The 23,869-nt window shown below is 42.1% G+C and overlaps 1 protein-coding gene across 3 annotated transcripts in view; it reads left to right on the forward strand.

Annotated features, from left to right (window-relative positions):
• LOC139054086 (putative ATP-dependent RNA helicase TDRD12) overlaps positions 1-23,869 on the forward strand; it is a 254,611-nt gene that overhangs the window by 176,671 nt on the left and 54,071 nt on the right. For all 3 annotated transcript variants that reach the window (XM_070530611.1, XM_070530613.1, XM_070530612.1), the window contains exons 25-30: positions 2,272-2,425; positions 4,885-4,995; positions 5,676-5,937; positions 15,911-16,096; positions 17,792-18,141; positions 18,759-18,872. In XM_070530611.1, coding sequence (XP_070386712.1) covers positions 2,272-2,425; positions 4,885-4,995; positions 5,676-5,937; positions 15,911-16,096; positions 17,792-18,141; positions 18,759-18,872 — 1,177 coding nt within the window. The remainder of the gene's footprint in view (positions 1-2,271; positions 2,426-4,884; positions 4,996-5,675; positions 5,938-15,910; positions 16,097-17,791; positions 18,142-18,758; positions 18,873-23,869) is intronic.

Consider the following 23,869-nt stretch of genomic DNA (forward strand, 5'->3'; position numbering starts at 1 on the left):
TAAAAATCGTGCTGGCAGGCCTTCAGAGCTTTTTGAGACGTGCCTGTGGTAATTTTAGCCCTTAAAGGCAGTTAAAGACATGCATTAATTTTTTTCAGACTGCCCGTTTTTTTTTTATTTTTTTTGCGGCCCCTCGGAAGTCCAAGAAATCAAATGTTGACTGTACAACTGACCAAGAGGATGCTTCAGATGATCCATGTGGTGAAAGCGTGGTAGAAGGAGGATGAGAACAGAAAGGACCTACGCACTGAGGAATTAACGGGAAAGGAAGGGTGCCGCCACCTTTTTGAAGGAGCTTGAGCTAAAAAAACTAAGTGATGGCTGATGCTGAGACACAGGTGTCCCTCATCCAAACCAAAATGAATTGTTTACGCAGTGAAACCCAACACTGAGATGTTGTGTACGGGCTGAGAGTATGTCAGGACAGTTGAGGTTGACTTCCCAGCTGCTGAGAGAGAACCTTAGTTGTGACAAAGTTCAGGACCTCATACAGATGAGCTTGCTATCAGTTGATAGAAATAGCTGATATTAAAAAAATATTTACTTATGTATGCATCTCCTTTTCATTCGTATTTGAAAATGTTCGATTCAATTTGGAATGGGCTTTACCGTTTCTTTCGCTGTGCATTTTACTAACACCTTCCTTCTGTTTTCTTTTTAAATAAAATATATATTGCTCCTTACTATTCAAACTGGATTAAGTCATTTTTTTGTTTCAGCATGCTTACTAGAGAGTGACAGCATCGGGCAACGTGGTGTCAGCCTGTCTTGACATAAAACAAAGATATGACTCATTCAGGGAATTTCGCAAAGGTGCTCAGGGAAAACCTGGAAAACTCAGGGAATTTGGAAATGTCAAGTTGGTAGACACCCTGAACATGCTGCCAAACTTTTGTTCACCGCGAAGCATAATTTTCTTGTACATTTGCTGTGTGATAAACTTGATATTTGTTTTCGTAGCTCTAGCTGGTGAAAGAAATTGCATTTTCGCAGAACCAGTAGTATTCATATTGAAAAATGTTTGATTTGATTTGCACTTGGTTTGCATTATTTGAATTCACTTCAGAATTGAAAATGTGATGTTTGCACAGTCCTACTTCTTTTGCTTCTTTTTTTTTAGGGCACATTTTCAAGCTTCTTTTTTTTAAGGTGCTGTAATGTCTGTGGTATAATGCAAGAACAATATAAGTGCTGCCATCAAATGCCAAAAAAGTGCTGCCGTCTGCATTGGGAAACGCAAAGAGCACAATAAATGCAACTTTCGAGTGCTGACACTATGCGGTCATCTTTGCAGTAAAAGAAAAACTAAGTGGATGCACTCTGTTTGTCCAGATAATTTTGAAAACTAGACTATTGCCGGGGACGAGCATTCTTCTAGACTGAGCTCGACCGAAGCATAGTTCACCAGTGTCCAAAGCACCCAAGGGTTCAAGGGATATGTACGATGTTTTGTGACAGTGACCCTTTCCACTCTTTAACATAACCCATTAATACTAACATGACAAGGATGAAGAGGCCGCCTTTGAAGAAGATAGGTCCTCCTATCGAAACGTTGGCCAGCCTTTCTTAGGCACCTTATCCTTGTTTATAACCTTTATACTACCTTTTCACTCTTGGTATGCTTCACTGCAATTTATTTGCATATACTCCACTGCATAGCACGGCTCTGTTGCGGCAAAGCTGACTAAAGAGAACCGGCAATTGTGTAACACATAGAAGACACTTGTCGGCTCCAGAATAGACATACCCCTATGCTCTGCGCATTTTAGGCAGTGCTTGTGGTTCCCAGTAGGTTTTAACTGATGTACATTTCTTCCCGTGCTTCGCCAACTCCTCTGTGCACATTTTCTTCCAATATGCAGCATCTGGCTTGTTGCAGTGTGTCACTTGCTTGTTGGAACGTATGCATTTATGCTTATTGCGACATAGTAACATACGAAAGCAAATTGCTGTATGTACCGGTAAATTTACATGACCGCCACATTCAAATGCAACATAACATGCCACATCATTATAGAAGGGGAACGTATCAAATGAAAACATAACAGTACATAGGAGTCAACAGGATTTAGGTTAGAACCACAAAAACGCAGCGTAGCAGCTGGGATAATGGAACAGCAAGGAATGTATTAACAGGGTTCTACTGTAATAGGTTTTTTTTTTCGTTCTGTTTCTTTTTTTTGTGTGTGTGTGTGATTTGAGACACTTTTGCTTATTTTATTGATTAGTGCCTGTGTTGCCTTATATGCCACTTTCCTGTGCATTTTACAGAAAAGAGAGAAATGAATGACAATGACAGCCAGAATGCTGTTATCAACCAGCACTGTACCACGTTCCTTGACACAAAGGATTTCAACCATGTCTACCTCTGGAAGGTCACCTCTCCATCTCATTTCTATGTGCAACCATTGAAATTCAATTCATGGTGTGTTGCATTCATTGGTTTAGTTACTTTGGCATTTAGTTAAAACATGGTAGTTATTAGTAAGCTGTTTTAGAGATTGTGCTATACTCTTGCATCATTCATAACTAGTCCTTGAATGTCTAGTAGAATTTTTTTTACAGGCCTGTAGGCTTTCTGGAAAACTAAGCAGTCATTTTTTGTTTCTTTATAAAATTTTTATTTCACATTAGTAACATGTGTACCAGCACTACTTTGTCAAATCCAGTGGTGGAACTGCGGCTACAATGCTACAATGCTGTTACAAAGTGCAAAACCTGCTACGTGCTGCTACACCTGCTACAGCCAGATTTTGGCAAAGATTTTAGCCATGTTTGTGCTAGAAGGGATTCCGGAGTGTTCTATATATGTCTGGCAGTAGAAACTATGAAAACAAAATCATATCGCACCTGTTCGTGCTGCAAGAGTAGCATGTAAGTATACCCGGTTACAAATTGGTATCCACTGCTAGAGTCAGAAAAACGAAGCGAGCTGTTGCTTTGTTCGTTTGTTTGAGGAAGAAAAAAAAACACTGGCTTGGTGCAACAGCTTTTCATGTATCTACTGCTTGATACCTGCTTTCTAGATTTCCGCTAGATGACACTGCACTAGTGGAGGTTAGGTGTCTCCACCCAAAGTTTTTGCAAGCGCTCGGTAGCGTCTCTGAGGAGCTTGGTCAAACAAATTCCTGTAGTCATTCCACCTCATAAAGTGTCCTCCCTGGTGGATGAGTTGAGACTCCTGATGACAGGAAGTGTGAACGCTGCCTCTATAGAAAAACTGGATGACTTCTGGCACAAAACTTTTCTTCTAAGGCTGTCTGCTGGGGTATGGAAATATATTTTGCTGTGCAGGCTTGTCCATGTGTCTCTAGGCCTTTCACATAGAAATACAGATGTAGAGAGGGCCCTTTGTTAAAGTAGACAGATGATGCGAGAGTAAGGCAGCCTTTCAGTAGTCAGTATCAATCGACTTCGCTCTGTAATGTTGTATTCAGGAAAGTTTGGGTGGGATTCAAGAGAAATTTCCATGACCCAGGACCTGATTGAAGCAATGAAGGGTTCGGGCAAACGACAGGTTCAATGACTGGAAAAGACAGCTCCAATGCAGTCACATGCAAAGAAAGCAGCGTATGATGTTTCCGGTGAGCTGTAGGAGAAGAAAGGCTGCAAAAGGAAAAATTCAGCCAAGATTCCGAGTAACGCCAAGCTTTGCTGGCAAAGGGAAGGAAGGCTAAGTGCTTTGCTGACGTAGAGAGCAGTCAACTTTTGTTGCAGGAGGGACTGAACTAGCATCAGAGGCTGTTGCAAACCAAGAGGCACTTAGAAAAAATAAAAATTACCGATTACAGTAACTTGATATCAGCGTGAACAGCTATTGCCCATTGTTGAAATGTCTCGCTCTTGAAAATTTATCAGTGTGTATGTGTCAGTTAGAAGAATGAGAATGGGCTGGGGTGCATTCGGCAGGCATTCTCAGATCATGAACAGCAGGTTGCCATTATCCCTCAAAAGATAAGTGTATGACAACTGTGTCTCTTACCAGTACTCACCTACGGTGCAGAAACATGGAGGCTTACGAAAAGAGTTCTACTTAAATTGAGGACAACGCATCGAGCTATGGAAAGAAGAACGATGGGTGTAACGTTAAGGGATAAGAAAAGAGAAAATTGGGTGAGTGAACAAACGCGTGTTAATGACATCTTAGTTGAAATCAAGAAAAAGAAATGGGCATGGGCAGGACATGTAATGAGGAGGGAAGATAACCGATGGTCATTAAGGGTTACGGACTGGATTCCAAGAGAAGGGAAGCGTAGCAGGGGGCGGCAGCAAGTTAAGTGGGCGGATGAGATTAAAAAGTTTGCATCGACAACATGGGCACAACTAGCACATGACCAGGGTAGTTGGAGAAGTATAGGAGAGGCCTTTGCCCTGCAGTGGCCGTAGCCAGGCCGATGATGAATGATGATGATGATGATGATGATGTGTTAGTAAATGTGTCTGTATGTGCTGGCAGCTCTTAGATTGCATTACCTTGCTCTTTATAGTGCTTAAGATGCAACTGAAGAAGTGTGGGACACAAGGCTGTCTTTGCACCTCGTGTAACAATGCAAAAGTTTGTGCTACAAAACCAATACGTCTGCTACAAGTATACATTCTTCCTGCTGCAAAAGCTGCTCCAAAAGGCCTTTTCCCTGTTCCACCACTGCCAATATAATTTTACAATAGTGTGCTCTGGTATGAAAACTGGAAAATGTACAGTGGAAAAAGAAGTGAACTTTTCCTCGATCTGAAGTATTTGCATATTGTGCTTATGTGCGGGTAGTCTCTACTGGATAGCGTAATATTAAAACATCAGGTGGCTCACCACATAAAATATATTAATATCCACTGCTTCCTTCTCTTCTCCCTCCCCCCTCCCTCTCCTTACTCCCTTCTTTCCAGTTTGGATGAGCTTGAAGATAACATCCAGAAGGCTGTGAAAAAAATGGAATTGGTCAAGTTGAAGTCTGTTCTTCCTGGAGCAGTGTGCATCGCTCGCTACAACAACAATCGGTGCGCATCTTGACCTTAAGACAAGCTTGTGTACGGTGGAACCTGAATGTAGCCCAAAACTGCTAGATTGGAAGTTTTATTACGAGCGCTAGTAAATAATAAGCAATTTGTTTAAATCAAGTTTTTTGTGTTTTGGAAGTTGAAACTGCAGTTTTGTTTTAATGAAATCGGGGTTTTGTAACACACAAAACTATGCAGGAGGAGCATAGTCAAAGCAGCTCCAGTGAAATCAACAGAGCAACTGTTCACTTGCAGTGATGTCTTATGTTTTTGCAGAAAAGCTATGCAGAATGGCACAAAATCAAAGTGAATTCCTTTTATCAGACAGATTTTCCTATCTCATATAAAAATTTCATTGAAAACAAACAGTAATCATTCGACCACCCTGTCGTTTCTGAATTAACATACCTTCTTGTGTGTTTCTAAAATATATTGTCGTGAAAATTCTACTTTTTTCATCTCTGTGATTTAATTGTTCTTATTCATACTTTGTGTAGAAGTTATGTTGCTGCACTGAATGTTTCACTATTTCCAATTTTTTCAGTGTTGCATTTTGCTTTTAATTCATGGGCATCTGAAAATGGCTGAAACAGCTCTGCTGGTTCATCCTTGCAAAGTTAAAGCCATGTTTAATTCTTTCGGCTTAGTGGTTGCTTTTTAAAAAAACATTTCTTTTTCAGTTGGTATCGTGGAGAAGTGCAAAAAGTTCTCAACACTGCAGAAGTCATTGTATTTTTTCCTGACTATGGAGATACTGCAAAGTGCCCTCCAGACGAGCTGTTGGAGCCTGTTTCGTGGATGATGTTGCTGCCATACCAGGGCGTTCAGTGCTCTTTAGCTGGAATCATTCCACCCTCTGGGAAGTGGACTCCAATGGCTGGGTCCATGCTTGAAAACTTTGGCTACGATGACAATGATGTGAATCGTCTGCTATGTCTCAGGGTAAGTACTTAACCTGCCATACCACAGCTGACTGCTCAGAACAGTGTTTTGCACACTGTGGCCTGTTTTGCACACTACTCAAGCAGGCTAGGTGACTCAGAATCACAAAGTCTTTGCCCGTATTTTTCTTAGCCAAATTACGACTGTAAATATAGTCAGCATATCCATTCCCAGCAGGGGACCTTTCTTGGATTGGCCCAGGCCTCTCTGCCAGTAGCTCCACGGCATGGCGCTGCTGGGAGTTGTTATAGATGGCAATCGGGCTTCACACGTCCACGACGTACGAGCAACAAAGTGTGATTCGTTTTCCATGGAACAAGGGATGAACACCCATTGAAATCCACAGGAAAATTCAGCCCATGTATGGGGAAAGGTGTCTCACTTTGAAAAGTGTGAGGTGGTGGTTTTGGTAGGTCACAAAAGGCTGTGAAGACTTCCATGACAATGAGCGTTCGGGAAGGCCATGTGCATTGCTGACTGACAACAACATGGCATGGAGTCATCTCAAATTTAGTGCTGCGACGAGACAAATGACTGAACCAGCGTGGGGTCTTGTGTAGTGTAAGCTACTTAGAATAGTGTGGATATTTGTAGTTTCCTGTATGTACCTATTTTTGCTAATAAAAATGAGGGCAAAGACTTTGTGATTCACCCTCGTATTTAGTCTACATAAACAATCCATTGAGTTTTCACCACAAATCGTAACCACTTCAGCTAACATCACACTTCTGATGACCATTGTCTATAAAAAGTAGAAGCAAGAAGTCTGGCATGAAGTTTGGCACTGCTTGACTTCGTGAAGCTGCACTCTCCTACCGAAAGAAATCTAACTTTGTCATTTTTTAAATGTTTGTACTTTAGTTAAAAAACAATGCAGTAACAACAAAGCTCAGTATTCTGCTCCTGTTCTCAAAATGTCCATAACATCCATTTTTGATCAACTCATATAACCATATGCAGTGATGAAATACAGAACTTATGAGGCACATGTGCGTGTGTGTGCACCTGATAAGTGTGTATTTCACATACAAATGAAAAAACGATGGCATTCCTCTAGCAGAGTGGCTATCTTAGACTTTTCAATTTATTTTATTTTACCCTATTTACTCGAATGTACATCACACAACCAGGATTGCAACACTAGGGTTTACTTTCAGGTCACAAAAATAAGTGTAAATGCGAATGTAGCGTGAGATAAACAGAAAAAGGAATGGTACCTCAATTCAAGGAATTACAATTTGAAATAAATTCTCTTTACTCATCAGCGTCATGCAAAGTGCAGGCAGAGCTTTCCTTGGGCGGTATTCTCAGGCGATTGCTTTCAAAGAAACCCAACCAGTTTAGTGGTAAAAAAAATAATCGGGATGTGCGTGCGCTTGTGAAAAGCAGGTCTCTGATTAATATGCATGCCTTGCCCCGCAGCCACATTGTGAAAGAGGTTGAGAGGTCTTCTGCGAGTATTAATCGGTCACAAGATAAGAATTGCAGCTTCTGCACTGCTTTTGTGTGAAATATAAATTGAATTTGCCGCTTCATTGAGCAAATAAAAGCGTGCTGATGTAGTAAGCATTTGTTTATTGTTCTCTTGGTACCCTTGACAATTCGACATTCAGTTAATTCAACCTCTTTTGTCCCATGAAATCCAAATTATTGAGGTTTTGCTGTAGTACAAAATACATTTACTAACAGATGTGACTCCTTGGTTTTTTATTATTTTTTAAGAAGACTTAGACAAACACAAGTATTTCAGTATAAGTAGTAAGTGCATAGAGGTGACAACTTTTTTTCAATCTAATCACATTGAACATGTACGCTAGGAAGCACTTAAAAAGCAGGTTACTTGCACCACATTTTAACTAATCCCCAACACAATACTTACCTGCATATATATAAAACAGTAATATGCCTTGTTCTTGAATCCACCTTCGTGGTTTGGTACCCATACAAACCGTATGAAATATGTTCACTTGAATCTGTGGAAAAAAAATCAATTTGTTTTAGCTGCCATAATTACATTCGCAGTTTTTCACCGTCACAGGCACTGTAGACCCTGAACTTCTGCACTATGTTATCAAATTTAATCTGTAAAGTTCCTGCACGTCATCATTAACCCTGTCTGTGGCTTTTAAAGTACTGTCTTTTCACACTTGCTAAAAAGAAAAATTGCACTCTTAGTTCTCAGCTTTGAATTTAATACTTTTTCTTGTTTTGCTCGTACTGACACATTCGAATAGGTAGTCTTTTTCCACATACAACACTCAAACTTTTTTTCCGGTATTGATTGTACCTTGCCATTAAATGGAGTTTTTAGTCACCATAGGAGAGTACTTCTTAAATATTAATTTGCTTTACATGTATTTCTTTTCTTTGCTTGTGTTCACTTGTCAATGTTAACTGCTTCAAATTGTTTGCCTGTGTTTGCCTTGTATATGCTAATAAACTGTTTGCTCTCCTGGCTATAACCCCTAGGCAATATGTGTAAATAAGAAAGTTGAGTCACTTTACCATAAGCTAAAGAAGATTAAGGCGAAAGCCTGCGTGCTCATGAGACATTCATTAATTACTTGATATTCTCATTTGGATGCATTGTTACTTCCTATAACTTTTCTCCCACCTAAGGTTGTGGGCTCAAGTGCCTTAATTAACTTTGCTTTAATTAATACCAAAGGTGTGGGTTCGACCATCATGGTGGCACCATAAATTTTGGTGCCATTGAATCTTGGTCTCGCCAAAGGTCGAAGGTTCAACTCCCACAAAGGTTGTGGGTTCGAGTGCGTTAATTTGCCTTAACACAAATAGTTGTGGGTTCAAGTCCCACCAATGGTCCTAGGTGGCACCATCAGTTTTAATGCCATTGAATTTTGGTGCCATAACGCTGGACAGCGTATTGCCTAACATTGGATTTTTCATCCCATGAGCCACCTAAGGATTTCACCTTAATAAGTAAATATGCAGCGCTAAATATAAATCGATTTACAGGGATTTCACAACGGTTTTTCAGTATCATCAGATTGAGTGAGTGGCTTCCTGTAAGCACTTTGGGGTTTATTTCTAACAGCATGTAAATTGGACAAAGCATGCGTCTGGCTTGCAAATGGAATTTATTAAAAACCATTTGCTTGTTAAATTTAATAAAACCTTTTTTTCTCGGGTAGTTTAAGCACCAGGTCTGTTATTCAATTATATTCTCTGTTACACTACTGTATATTAATTTGGGTACCACAGCCAAAGGTAATCTAGAAAAACTATACATTCTACAAAAGGAGACTCTCTGCTTCATTGAAAACTTAACATGGTATGTGTGTTTTTTCGTTTGCAACAAGATTTTGCCTATATTTTTTATATTTAATTATTTTTTAGCTAAATCTATTTAATTAGCCACGCATAAACATAAATTTTGAATAAGGGTAATTGTGTGACCTGTGCAGTGGCTAAACATATTGTCCAAGGTTACGTGTTGCACTGTATTTAGTGTAGAGTAGAAAACATCTAATAAGTTATTCACGGGGCCATGAGAAAATAATATAGGTAGTACACGGGAATTGTATTATGTGAACATGCTGTTAACAACGACACTATGCACGGCTCAGCCTATAAAAGATTTACAATGGTAGACTAATAACCACTAATAACGTGAGCTCAATGGAGACCGCCTAAAAGGTCGGAATGGCGGATTTGGCAGAAAATGAGTGACTTATTCCACAAGTGACCAAAAAATATGCCGTATTCTTGGATAGTCACTCTCCGGGATTCCTTATTTTTCGCGAGATTTCCTTTGACTAACGCCATACACATCGGCATCTATGAGCAATGGCATTATTGGCTCAGTGCCAAGCACGCTGTCTTATCACAGTACCAGGATCGCTGTCAGTCGTCGATGTGTCCAGTGCTACAAAACTGAGAGTATCTTCCAAACTGATTTTCTGTACATACACCGCACAAGTTTGTCAATGCGTTGCTGCCCACAGATATGCTTGCTTGCGTGGTCAGTCCTTATCGCTACAAATAGATGAAAGTACAGTCAATGCATATCCCGAATATTGATCCCCTGGATACATAAAAGACCACCAAGCTGCGATAACCAAATGATCATGGGTTTTCTTGCAACAGTCATTGTCCCTCGCTTTCCTTATATAATTGCCACACTCGTCAGTGCAGTCATCGAGGGTGGAGTTGGCAGTCACTTTAGTATCCACTAAAGAGGATGAAGGCGAAAGCCTGCCCGCTATTGTATTTTATAATAGCGTGTTGTATCCCATCGCTGCCATCCAGTTATTTGATCTTGCCGTTGAGTGCGGGAGTTGGCCGACGCTAAGGTGGACTTGGACAAATGGAGGGTTTGTTTACATTATATACAGTACTTAGAAACAAGTAAAATAACAGTAAAAAGTCATAGACGGCCGGCAGCAAGTCGTATGTTGCGGCCCTGCAAGAAGGACGTCTCTCTCTCTTTTCGATGGTTCTCTTCAATCCCTTCACACCTGTAGTCCCTTCAGTCCATTGGGAACACCTCACTTTCAGCCAATCATCGAGCCTGTGCAGATGTCATTTTCATCCAATCAGCGAGCCTATACAGGCGGCGTCGTTTTCCTCCAATCATAGGGCCCGTGTAAGTGGCATCATGTGCTGCCAATGGGGCACTCTCTGGGCTTTACCCTCCGATGGCTGCATCCATCCTGCAGGGCCTCCTCGCCTGGTCGTCCTTCAACGACCTTCCAGAGCTGCAAAGCAGCTTTTCTCAGGACTAAGGTCAACTATCTCAAAATGTGTCCACCTCCATGTACACTTTCGGGAAGCGTCACACAGGGGGCGAGACAAAAGCTCCAAGTGCGGCACCTGAGGGCAGGATAGCCAGCCTGTCTGGCGGGCCCGGTAGCATGGTCGATGCAAACAGCGCGTTGTAAAGCGTCCATTCTGAAATTTCCGCCGAGACCATGGAGCATCGATAAACGCATGTGGTGGTCAGAAGTGCACAGCTAGGGCGTTTAGCATTGTTAATTTTTTCTTTAAAATTTTTTTGTCTCATAGACAGTACACTTGATATTTTCCTTGTAGGTTTGTGCCGAAGTGGCAACATAGCATGTAGGAACGTTGCAGGAACAACAACGTATCAAAGGTGATTCTAATACGTAGGTGTCTATGAGCCCTTTGGTGTGACTGGTCCTTAGCTATGAATGAGAAAGGGGTTAACCGAGGGGCCCGATTTTTATTAATCATATCGTGAGAAGCCAAGAAAGAGGCCAAGGACAGCGTAGGGCAAATTACATGTACTTGCTAATTGAATTAAAGAAATGATAAATTAATGGCAATGAAAGCGCCTGAAAAAAGAACTTGCCGCAGGTGAGGAACGATCCCCCATCTTCGCATTGCGCGTACGATGCTCTGTTATACCTAGGAAAACATGTGAACAAGGAACATATATTTATTTTATTTTATTTTATTTTATCTATACATACTGTTCGCGTGAAGGATGTTAGAGGGAGGGTAAAGTAAACACAAACACATAATATAATACATGAATAATAGACAGTGCTTTAGCCAAACATAAGGTAATAGCAATCATAATTAGATGTAAATGTTCTTACAGCAATATAGCGCATAATATGCTGTAGAGCAAATCACATGTGAAACCAGCGCCGAGGCAACAGAGAGAGAGGGGGGGGGATATAGATCTAGACAATAGCCAAGCATTCAAATGTATAGTGCTCAGGAAATAATCAAAAACATGAGAACCAGTTCCGCAACTTGTTATAAATCAGCAGTACAATGTATCCCTAAAACCATTGACTTTCCTACGATATACTAGAAGGAACTCTGGCGCTGCAGTCATTGGCCCACCATGGGAATCATTGGAAGTACATGGATTTGTCTGATCGTCATGCTTATGGATTCGGACGTTCTTGTGGCTTTGCTTATTGTGCTTTATATGCCTTCATTATTGTAAATTTCAGTTATCTATCCTCTTTGAAGTGCAGAAGACGCTGCGAACACGCACAGTCCCTACTAAATGCAACGGTTGAATTTGTCGAGGTGGCCAAATCAAAATGCAACAAGCATCTCAAGGCACTGGCTTGCCCGCGACAAATTTCTAAGGGCATTTCATATCGGGCTTCTGTGCTAGAGGCCCTGTGTTCGAATCCTGCCGTGAGACAATTTTAATAATGTTTACTTAATTTTTTATTTCACAATACATTGTTGTAAATGATGAGTTTACAAAGCCACAAAGCCGTTTGAAGCCAAAAGGACGAACCTTAGGCAAATCCATGCTGGCTCAACCGCTCCCATTGCAGCTGCCATAGACACTAGTGCAAGAGTCCTCTCTAGTAATTATTGTATGAAACTCTATGCCTAAAACCTTAATTGCTGCGATGGAAACAAGATGAAAGTGACTCTTCAAATTGTTTTAATGAGGCTGATTGAAGGGCTGTGGGGGGTAAGGAATTCCATTATTCTATTGTTTTAGGGAATAATGAATATATATGGGGGGACACTGCTATTAAAATAATGTTCATGATTTTTTTCATTAGTAATAATGAAACATTCCAGCCTTATTAAGATTTTTACGCTGATTTCAAATATGTAATTCGTTTTCCAATTGGCCATTTAGTTCTGAACTTAAGTGAAATTCATTGTTCATTATGTTCAGAAACAATAGAAAAATGAACACGCTACAAAAATTCATATTGGCACATGCCTAGGTACTAGAAAACATAAGGAACACAATGGTAGGAATACTTTATTGATATAACAAATATTAGTAATTTTATAGCAATTCAATCTTCACAGCTCTAACGGTGGGTTCCCTACTGTCTGATCTAAAGCACAACTTAAAAATTTTAAAGCATAAATTTCAAAATCTGTTCCTACCATTGTGTGCTTTGCACACTCGGCTGCGAGCCACAACAAAAGATATGGCTCTACCTGCCTTGAAAGCAGAGATATCGTTGCTGCAAATCAGCAAGTAAAAAAATTGGTGTTTTGAGGAAACAAGAAAAAAGAAATACATTCGCTTTTAATCAAAAGTGCAGAGAAAGGTTTGCAATATTTTGCAGGGAAAATGGCTAAAAGCCACAGGAATGTAGTCGCTCTGACTACAGCCACCCACGTGTGGCAAAAACATCGTTTAGCACCGTTCACCAGTTGAATCAAGCGCGCGGCAAGAATTTTCACAATGAACGGGTCGCTCTTCTGCTGGTTGCCATTCATACGGAGCGATCTCCATGCCGACGCGACATCAATGCAGCACGCACACATGATAATCTTTATGACGAGACCATATTCTCGTTCGCCTTTGCCTACTGGCTGCTGTCTGAACACTTTCACTCGATTGTGAGTCTCTACTTCAGCATTGTCTGGGGCTTTGGCATCACTTGCCGTTGGTGACGGACTATTACGAACGTTTTCGGAAGAAATGGTACGCTTTGGAAGTTATAAGCTGGTTGCTTCTTTTTGCTGACTTATGCCTTGTGACGAACTTCCCCAATGGATCAGACATCGTTGCGCACTTGTCACAAACCTACGAGACGCGCCGTCGCATCACCTGCGGAGTGGACAGGAACTTAGCGTGGCCAGCCACAGCACGCATTTCTGATCATGTGCGCTAGTTGACGTATGGGATTGCGTGTTTGAACTTTATTTTCTTCCCGGATGTCAACATCACCAGTGAGCAGGTGGAGTCACTTTTAGCGGGAAATTGTAGAAAGAAGGCTCCTCTTTCCAGCGAGCCCAAGATGGCTGCGACTGCACATGTAGATAAGGAGCTAGGCGCCGCGATAAAAAGGGTTGTTCTTACGCGGAATTCAGCTCACAGTGATATTATGAGTTGATATTGCGGGCAATGTACTCTTCAGCAGGATGGGAAACTTGGTGAAATAAAGGAATAGTAGCCGTAGGTATTGAAAATTACATTTTCAAAAAAAAAATGGATTTTTTTTTTTGCCTCAAAGAGCTGTGTCCTCCTTTAAAGCACTTTTTTCGCACTGTGATTGGTTCGAATTGTTCTTTATGCGTACTTCTTAAGGGGCGAGAAGAACATAGCTTTAAGTAAAGGCCAGCATTCAAATTAAATGAATTACAGTGTAATTGATACAAGAAGTTTAGTCTCGATTCTTCTATGTTCGGCAAGCTTAAAAAGTTGGAAGATCATCTAACATGTTAGTGACAGGATCTGTGTTTCTGTATCTCGGTAGTGTGAATCGAGCTGCTCTTCTCTGGATTTTTTCAGTCTTGCCTATCAGACATTTTGGTGTGGATCCCATACAGTGCTCGCCTACTCTAACGAGGGATGCACAAGGGTTACATACACGGTTAACTTCGCCTTCAGAGTAACAAGCTTTAACTTTCTTGTGAGAATTTTCTCTCACCTTTTTAGAATATGTCTTTAATGCGCATTTTCCAATTTAAATGTGAAGAATATTACGTCAAGGTATTTACAAGAGTTAACTTGTGTTAAATGATGTCCGTCAGTGTTGTAGTCACATGCTAACGTGTTTTAGTTCTCTTGGTCAGCCACTTGTATGATGTCTTGCTGAAGTTAATTTTCACTTTGTTTTTCGCGGACCAGGCTGCGGGATTCTACTTTAATCACTTTACTTTATACCGAGTCTAGTTTTCACGCCTCCAGTAATTTTTATCCCATACATTGGATTTGAGAACTTTTCTTACTAAACAGATTTACATAGTTGAAGCACGGGTGCACCTTCAGATATTCTCATGAAAAATTACTTAAGCTTTAAGAGGTTTGATGTGATGCAGTTTAGAGTATCTCATTTCATATTATTTTATATTTAAATACGTGAGTGCATTTTTCTGAAAAACAGCCAAAACTGCATACAGTCTGTAATCACTTAATTCTTAATTATTGTGTATCAGACTTCCTTAACACACATCCTGAAATTGTTTAACTTGCTTTGTTTTGCAACAGTGTGTGTTTATAAAAGAAAAGTTAGAAATGTTCTGCAGTTATTTGTTTACCTTAATGACATCACCTATGTGTGTAATTACAAATGTAGCACCTTCATTATGTTTACAAGTCAGTGTACTTTATCGTGGCGGTATAATCTAAAAATTGTCATGTTCTTTCTTTTCTCCGGAGGGTAAACTTAATTTCAATGCTCTTTCTTGCTGTTAGACCCGCCGAGGTGGCTTAGTGGCTATGGTGTTGCGCTGCTAAGCACAAGGTCGCGGGATCACATCCCAGCAGCGGCAGCCGCATTTTGATAGAGGTGAAATGCAAAAACGCCCGTGTCTCGTGCTTTGGGGGCACGATAAAGATCCCTATGTGGTCGAAATTTCCAGAATCCTCCATTAATGTGCCTTATAATCATATCGTGGTTTTGGCGCATAAAACCCCAGAATTAAATTTTTTTCCTTGCGGTTAGCTGCTGCTTGCAACGCACAAGGAGGTCTCTTCAGCCGACATAACACTTTTAACCTCAATTTCCTTGGACAAAAACAAAAGCTCTGTAGACATGAAATTTACCTAAGTTACTATTTCCACCAACCTTGAAAAGTGATCTTTAATAATTTGTAATGCTAAGCTTATCCACATTCCACATAGCCCGGTAGTGTTACACTTCATCCACCTATCAGGACGTGGGTTGGCTGATTGACCTTGAGAGGCACACATCAGTTGTGTTTCTTCTTGTTAAGATAACAATTAACTAATGAGTGATAGCATGCCAGCATGCACAAGCCCTGTGCAAAAATGTGCCTTAAGTACATTCCCTTCATATAAAAACACCGAAATAAATAGTAAGCAAAACAATGAAAATAAAGAAAACATGAAAAAGAAACTTGATAGAACAGCCAAGAGCAGCTGAATTCCACGTTTGCCACATGTTCTCGCAAGTGAATGAATAAAGGGCTCATTTCATGCACTTGCATATTTACTAAATTGAGCATAGGATTGTGCTCATCCACCTTTTTATAGTACAGTGTGTATTGTGATGGATTTCTTGCATTTTCTTTTAAGGTTGTGAAAAAGAATGCAGGAGAGCGCCCTGGGACAAGCAATTATGAGGTGCTGTTGTTCAGCTCATGCCACAAAGGAAGAATCAGTGTGGCTAATCTTCTTGTAGAGGAGAAGCTTGCTACCCGAACAGAGCTGCCAAAGCTCAGCTTTGATGTCAACCTTCCACATGCAACAGTATTTCTAGAGGTATGTGTGCATTGTTCTCTGTGTGGGGTTTGATGTCGCTCCTCGTTGAAGGGCCAATGTGCCCATGCTGATGTCCACACATCCTCTGTTGCTGAGAGAGTCCTACGACACTGAACACAGTCTGAAGGCCACTGAGAGGAAAATTACTTGTAAATATGTATGAGGATTGTCCTACAAGTCCTTGGCCTAAGACAAAACATTTGTGCACAGAGTCCACAACTATTCCTGCAGTAAACTTGCCTTTGAAAAGCGGAGAAGCCCCGCAACAAAATCTTGTTCATGTTTAGCACACGTATGGTAGCAAACGCCAATGCATAGATGGTGATGCGTGCAACCAAACACAAATTACCTTGAAAACAAATGCAGTTATTGAATTTCAGTACTTGAAACCGCCACCTCCAGCTAGGTATCAATGAGGATATGGTGGAGACATTGGGAAAGAGCACCATATCCTATAGCATAGTAAAGAAGGGAATTCCCCTATTTTAATTAGGGCAGAGAACCATCAAAGATGACACACACTGCAGCATGCCACGCAAAGTAGGTCGCAAGAAAACATGACTCATATTTGAAATCGTGTGATGGCAAGCAGCCTGCTCAACATCTGGATAATTGCGGAGCTGACAGTAATATAGAAAATCACAGTGCAGCACATTCATACCAAGTTACTTGATAAGCAGAAGGTTTCTGCAAGTTGTGTTCTAAGGTAGCTCACTCATGTGCAAAAGTGCATGTGGGACACAAGGTCAAGGGGCAACCTGGAGCTGTTCAGGGCAGATTTTGAAAACTAATAGCACGGCACATAATTGTTGATGAAATGGAGTGCACCACTTCCAGTGCCAAGAAAAAGCCCAGCCTGCTCTGTCAGAAGGCAAAGCTTCTGGGATTTTTAGGAGGGCCCATTGCTTGTGAATTTTATCCAGAAGGGGTAGACCATCACCAGAGAACACTATGCTGCCCTGATTAATCGGTTGCGGGACGCCATCAAGGCTAGATGATAGATGTAGTATGCTTTGCAAAGAGGCCATCCCACGAGCTCCAGCTGGAATCTGTCAGAATATGGTGAAGACAATAAGAAAGGACGCAGCTTTTTTATTGCGCACTGAAGAAGTCGACTGTCTTATTTAAACTGGGGCAGAGAAATGTCAAAGATGGCTCACATCGCAGCATGCCAGCCTTTACACTGCATTGCTGTAGTGATGGCTGCGATCCATTCCTGTGGCTTTTCTGGACTTTAGCACCCACCATACTTGCCCTATGCCACCCCGTCACACTTTTTCCTTCTTCCATTTTTTTAAAATTTGTTTTCCAGTGATGATGACTTAGTTCAAGCTGCATTTGAAAGCCGCCACCCATGAAGTGCAACAGTATTGAGTCGTTTCTTTTTTTCAATCGCAAGCATTGGCACCATGAAATACTACAAAACGGGATCGTTTCTACCAGGTTCTGTTGTATCACCGCCATTTGACCGTTATGTTATACACTCATTGAAATACTTAGTTAATTGCAGGGAAATAATGCAGAGATGGCTGTTTGGACGTAAAACTCCACTCTTGCAAATGCGATATACAGTGTGTGCACGTTTCATTTAAGCCCTAATCGGTCCTCATAAATGTGGTTGTGCACTGATTTGCTGAGGTGGCGAGCTGTTCATCGGCAATGGTAATTGGGTCGGTACTTTTTCTTCTTCTACAGCAGTGGACAGGGACTCATGATAGTGAAACTGATGAAGATGGAGAAGAGGTGACACTTGAGTGCCAGAGGAAACTGGAGAAACATGTGTATGATGTGTTTAGTGAAGTTCGTGACCAGGTCCTTGCACCTGCAGCTGCTGAGCTCTTACAGGAGTTGATTTGTGACAGTGGTACACTTGGCCAAGGAGACACTTCTTACCAGCCCCAAACAAGAGGGGCAGAGGCACCAGAATTGTGCAAGCAAGGTGACAAAAAGGCTGCCGCAAAGGTTAAGACTGCCAAAGCCCATTCACGAGCCTCCACAAGGAATCTCCCTCCACTGCTGGAGTCCCAGTTCAAGACAGAGCACAGGTATGGTTTTCTGCTAAATGTGCATGCAGCTTCTGATGCACTTGCAACTTATTTCATTATAATTTTTTTGGATTTTCCATCTGGAGACAGTGTTGCCATCAACATGCAAGCGAAACTATTTTGCTGCATTTCTACGGGAAGCCTACAATCTCGTATAAGATTGTTTGCCCTCTCCTACAACATATTGCATTATAAATGCAACCGTTCCCAGTTATTATGCATATTCACGGAGAATAATTGCCTCGCTGTGTATACAAAGCTCTGAGTACTGGCAATTTAGAAAAACGAAGCAGAAAAGTAATGTTGCAAGAGCACTTGAAGCCACAAACACAAAGAATAGACAGATCCGTGTATTAACCATGGTAGCTGAATGACTGCGGCGTCAGTCTTCTCTAGGTATTTACGTTAAAAAGTCTATGCACATAAAAATTACTGTGTTCGTACAAAATTACAAAGTATATACCTTTTAATGAACTCCTTTTAGTTCTTGACTGGCTTGAAATTAGCAAAGTTGTATTGTTTAATTACGAACACGAAAGTCCTTTTCAAGCTTATGTTTGTGTTCTTTGCACTGAATGAATATATATATATATATGTATATATTTCTCATCTTCTAGCCATCAAGCATCCATCTCATGGTGGCAAGATCATAGCTTTGTCTATGTGGACATCATGATTGCAAATGTAAAGGAGCACGAGCTGAATGTTACTGCAGCAATATTTCGCATCAGGTTGGTCACCACGCTTATTGATGGAACTTCTTGTCTGTTCAATATGCATGAAACATTGAAGCATTGCTGTGCAACTCAGTATCTTAAAATGTGCCTTTTTCTGCCCTGTACCTACACAGCTTATGGAAACAGTGCTGACAAATATAATTCTGGTTTGTGCGTTCAAGCAAAAAAAAAAAAAGGCAGACTGCGTATTCTAAAGGGCTAAAGGCACATAGTAAGTGAACATGGCATGTTAAAATACCATTCCAGAACCCTTACAGTGCTTGTTTTGTGCCAAGAAAAAATTCAATCTAAGAGGAAATCAAATGTTGAGGTTTCGCATACCTCTAGTGCAATTCCAATCGCCCACCCACGAACGGGGAGTCGTGATACATATGCCATCACTACCCTTTACAGCTGTCAGCCGGCACAACAGTTTCTTGCGCAACATGCTTAAGTGCGATTTAAAACCGGGTCATAACAAAACTACTAAAATGCAAAAGCACGGGCAGAGTAGATTCAAGCGAGAACAGAACCTGTCAACCACCCGCGTCATTGTCATGGGTAATGTCAAAAAGTTTTTTTTTCTGTGAATTGAATAGTAAACAGGCGGCATTTTCTTCCATTTTATAACGCAGAACAATGATCTTTTTTGTTATGCGTGATTAAATACTAGTGACAGGATTATAATGAGGGGTCGCTATGCCATCAGGCTAGTACATTTGAACCTCTATGCAACGATGTCAGTAAAATCAGCAGTTTGCTTTGTTATATTGAAATTTAGAGATATTGAAATTTTACCTTTCATGTGAATAAATACAGGCACTGATGGATTTTTGTGGCACCGAAGGAGCCGCAGAATTTTCCAAACAATTGGGCAATTGAAAAAACTAAATTTGAATGAGAAAAAAAAAGAAAACATTTTGTTGTATTTTGAGTGTTGGCGGCAAAAGACACGGCTTCGTTCCATGTCAACAGTATCTTCACATCGGTGGTATAAGGCGAAGCCAGCCACACTTTTGCATCCGCTCTGCCTCTACAGCTGATAGTGTCAACCGCAGCAGGGGAGTAAATTCTTTGTCCGCTTCTCGCTTCACTGTATCTCCAAAACTTAAGATTATTGTAAAAGCCCGCATATAGTACGAGGTGAAATTTTTGGGACGCGGAATGGAAAAAAATAGTTTTGTCCGTGTATAATACGAGTTAGGAAAACTCGAGGAAAACATTTATTTAAGTTGCACTCTGCACTTCAATCGCTGTCTTTTTCAGCTGCGCTCTCTTCGGATAGTTCCTTGTCGGACATATCTTCCCAGAGGTACTCATCCTCTGTGCCATCGAGCGCATTCGAGATGCCGCACTTCTTCAATGCGCGACGCACACGATCCTCTGGTATGCTGGCCCATGCATCCACAATCCACTTGCACAGCGTGGCTGGCGAAGCTTGCATCAGCCACCCGGTCGGCGTCACTGCAGGCTCACCTGAGCGCATCCAATCTGCGTAACACAGCTTGACCGCTTCCTTGAACGGCTTGCCGTCCACGCAAACATCTAAATGCTGCAGCTGAGACAACATCGCACCCAGGATAACAACGAGTTCAGTGCCAGATTTGCGCAACAGCCTTTTCACTTAGTCGGCCAAATGCCAATGAAATGCGCCGGGCTGCCTAGACCAGACAGACTTTATCCAGTCAAGCATTAGATTCTTGTTCATCCAGCCTTTCTCATGGCATCTCACGACCACATTTTTTGGCAGCTCCTCACCTTTAGGCACTGTCTTGCGCTTGAAGTAGACATAGGGTGGGAGCTTGCGTCCGTCTGCCGTGCAATGCAACTTGACGGTAACTCGCGTTTCCTTTTTGCTAGTGGGCCGGACATAAACTTGTTTAGAGCCCTTTTCGTGCACGGTGAGGGGGCGATGGCATGTGTAGATAAACCGCCGTTTGGTCAGCATTGCCGATTTGCCATAGCTGGAAGTTCTTGAACTTGCGCAGCGAAATAATGTGGCACTGGAAAGCCAGAAGTAGCTCTTCGAATGATTCGGGCAGCTTTTGTGAAATCGTGAAGTTCACCGGCGTAAGGAAAATCCAGCACGGCACATGTAGCGATAAATCCAGTGCTTGCTCGCTTTGAAGGCGGAGCTCAATAGCCTTTTTTTTCTTGCAAGCTCCTTAGCTTTCGCCTGCATAAGCTCCATGTGCACAGCTAGATACGAGGCTCGCTGTTGGTGTACGAACTCTGTCAGGGCGAGTTTGATTTCCGGGAATGTCCCACTCTTCGGGCTGCGAAAGCTTCTTCCCATTCCGCTGCACGCGAAAAGGGCTTCTTTCTGTCGACGCCACCCGCGAATGCTTCCCTTGTTGATGCCCAACTGCCACACAGCCACACTTTTGCCGATGTCCTGTGCGGCTGAAATAACCTTTCTCTTGAAAGCAGCCGAGTACTGTTTTCGTGGTCCGGACATCTTGGTCCTTTAATGCGAAATAAAAAAAGATCACTTCACAAAGCGTGCTTTGCACGTGTGCTGCCAAGTTGCACGCTCAACAATAAAGAAACAATGCCGTAGTCACGCAGCGAGAACGAAACCAAGTCATAGCCACGCAGCAATAACGAAACCAAAACTTCTAGCCCAAATTTCTTACTTAAGTTTTTTGGATCCCCATATAGTACGAGGCAAAAATTTGGGGTGCTAATAATAAGGAAAAAAAAAAGTCGTATTATATGCAGGTTTTTACGGTACGCAACCTCTAGTACCAAACACATGGGTAGATAGCGCACATGGTGCCTTGCCATCTCGACATGCCCACTCTGCATACGTGGCAGATTACCTCTAAAGCATAACTCACGCTTAGCCACCTTAACAGCCATGCACAGCCACTGCCGCGCTAGAAAAAGGAAACGTGGGCTTGATCATGTTGCCACGAGCTCACTCGCCTTTCCCCTTGCTCATGCAGGAAGACTGCACCAATTAAGCCACCATCCTTCTCGGCTCACCCTCGCGAGCTTTCACTCACACCAAAAGTATCCACAGGGCACGATAGGATCTTATCGCACTTGGACTTTATATGGATCATATGACGCTGCTCCACTGTGGTGTTCGCTCTAGGCCCGTGGCAGGCAAATTGAGAGGTGCTTTTGCAAGCTCCCGCTTGTAATTCAACATGAAGCTTCCTTTTATTGCCTCTCTATCCCTTTGTGACTGTAGTGAAATTTCGTTATATTGAAATCGTGTATAAAGACAATTTGTTATATTGAGGTTCTAAATACATGATGTTCTATGGACACCATGTATTTGGTAATATTTAAGTTGGTTATATTGAGGTTTAACTGTACTTGAATATCCTTGTGGAATCTCAAATTTTGTCATCCATTTACCTAAATTTCTCGATTACTCAAGCTCTGTTCTTAATAATATTAATGCCTTAGACATTCTCGAGCATTAATCGATCACTTTAGCTTGACATGACATTCGTTTGTAGGGACTTCTTTGTAAATGTGAAATATCTACAGGTGTGCCCTACAAATTGCTTGAATGAGTGTTAAGCTTGTGCTTAAAAAATGTACTTGTTTAACTTGTTTTTAGCATGCAATTAGGACCAAAACAGCGAAGCTCACATTGGCGGGGAAAAGATTGCCTAATGAAAGGCAAATTGTCCAACAGGTTTTTGTGAGTTTTCTGTGTGGGATGTTCGTTAGGCTCAAAGCATGAATGATGTAACATAATGCAGTGCTGGAACAGCAGTGCCAATTGCATCAAACTGCACCAAAAGCGACCCTCTGCGCCATCCTGTGCCAAAACGGCATTTAACGGAAAGTTACCACGAGCCTGCGCCAAAGCATGTATAGTAGTAGTAGTATAAAACTTTTATTAAAAAAAAATAATCACATTCAGGTGCAGTGGGTGGGTCCCTCAGTCCAGGGCCCCACTGGCGATCGCGGCACGCCGGGCTTGGTCGAGAAGGGCCAATTGGTCCTCCCGCACCGTGCTGGCTAGCCACACCTCCCACTGCCTACTGTTGGAGTTTTGCCCCATAAAGGGTGATTGGATTTCTTGTGGCCGACTCTGGCACGACCATGTGATATGGTCAAGATATGGCCGCCCTCCGCACCAAGGGCAAGTGCTTGGATACCGGGTGGGGTGTATGTGGTGTAGTAGGAGTAGGTGTGGGTATGTACGGGTTTGTTGTCGGCGCCAGTCCCGCATTTGCGCTGAGTCCAAGGATGTGTCTGGAAAGTTATATCGTTGCCTTCCTCGTCACTGTGCCTCCAAGATATCTTTTGCTGTGATTTGGGATTCTACGAGAGTGCGTTCCGTCGCTCGGATGCTATATTCTCGAGCGAGGCGGTCCGCCCTCTCGTTACCCCTCACTCCGGCGTGCGCCGGACACCACGTAATAGCGTGGTGTTCCATGAGATTTCTTCCCAGGATTTTGATGGTGAGTTTGGGCAGGGTGCCTGCCATGAAAAGGCGACATGCCGACTGCGAGTCGGTTAGTATTAACGCAGAACGTGCTCTATCTTCAGCGTCACGTATAGCCAGAGCCACCGCAGTAGCCTCTGCTGTGGCCACCGACCCTGTTCTGGCTGTTGCGGAAATAGTAGTTTGTGTGTTTGTGGCTACCACGGTGAAAGTTTTGCTATCCTGTTTTCACGCGTCCGTGTAATAAACCTCCAGATTTCTACCGAACCTGCGTTCGAGTGTCCTGGCCTGTGCAAGGCGCCGTTGTCTGTGGTATTTCTCGCTCATGATTTTAGGAATTGGGGACACAGAGATCTGAGCTCGTATGTTCGGTGGGAGGAGAAGTGTTCAACCTTGCTTCGTGGAATTGAGCCTTTCTCGTTGTGCAATCAGTGTTGCAGCCACAAGTTCTTCAAATGTGTTGCTAATACCCATTGCATTAAAAAGGGTCGTGCTAGTGCAGATCGGTAGACCAAGCGCCGCCTTATAAGCTGAGCTTATAAGGGCGTTTATTTTAGTTTCCTCTGAGTTTGATACTTTTTGGAAAGGAAGGCCAAAG

The sequence above is a fragment of the Dermacentor albipictus genome, chromosome 1 (genome assembly GCF_038994185.2).
Source record: "Dermacentor albipictus isolate Rhodes 1998 colony chromosome 1, USDA_Dalb.pri_finalv2, whole genome shotgun sequence".
NCBI lineage: Eukaryota > Metazoa > Arthropoda > Arachnida > Ixodida > Ixodidae > Dermacentor > Dermacentor albipictus.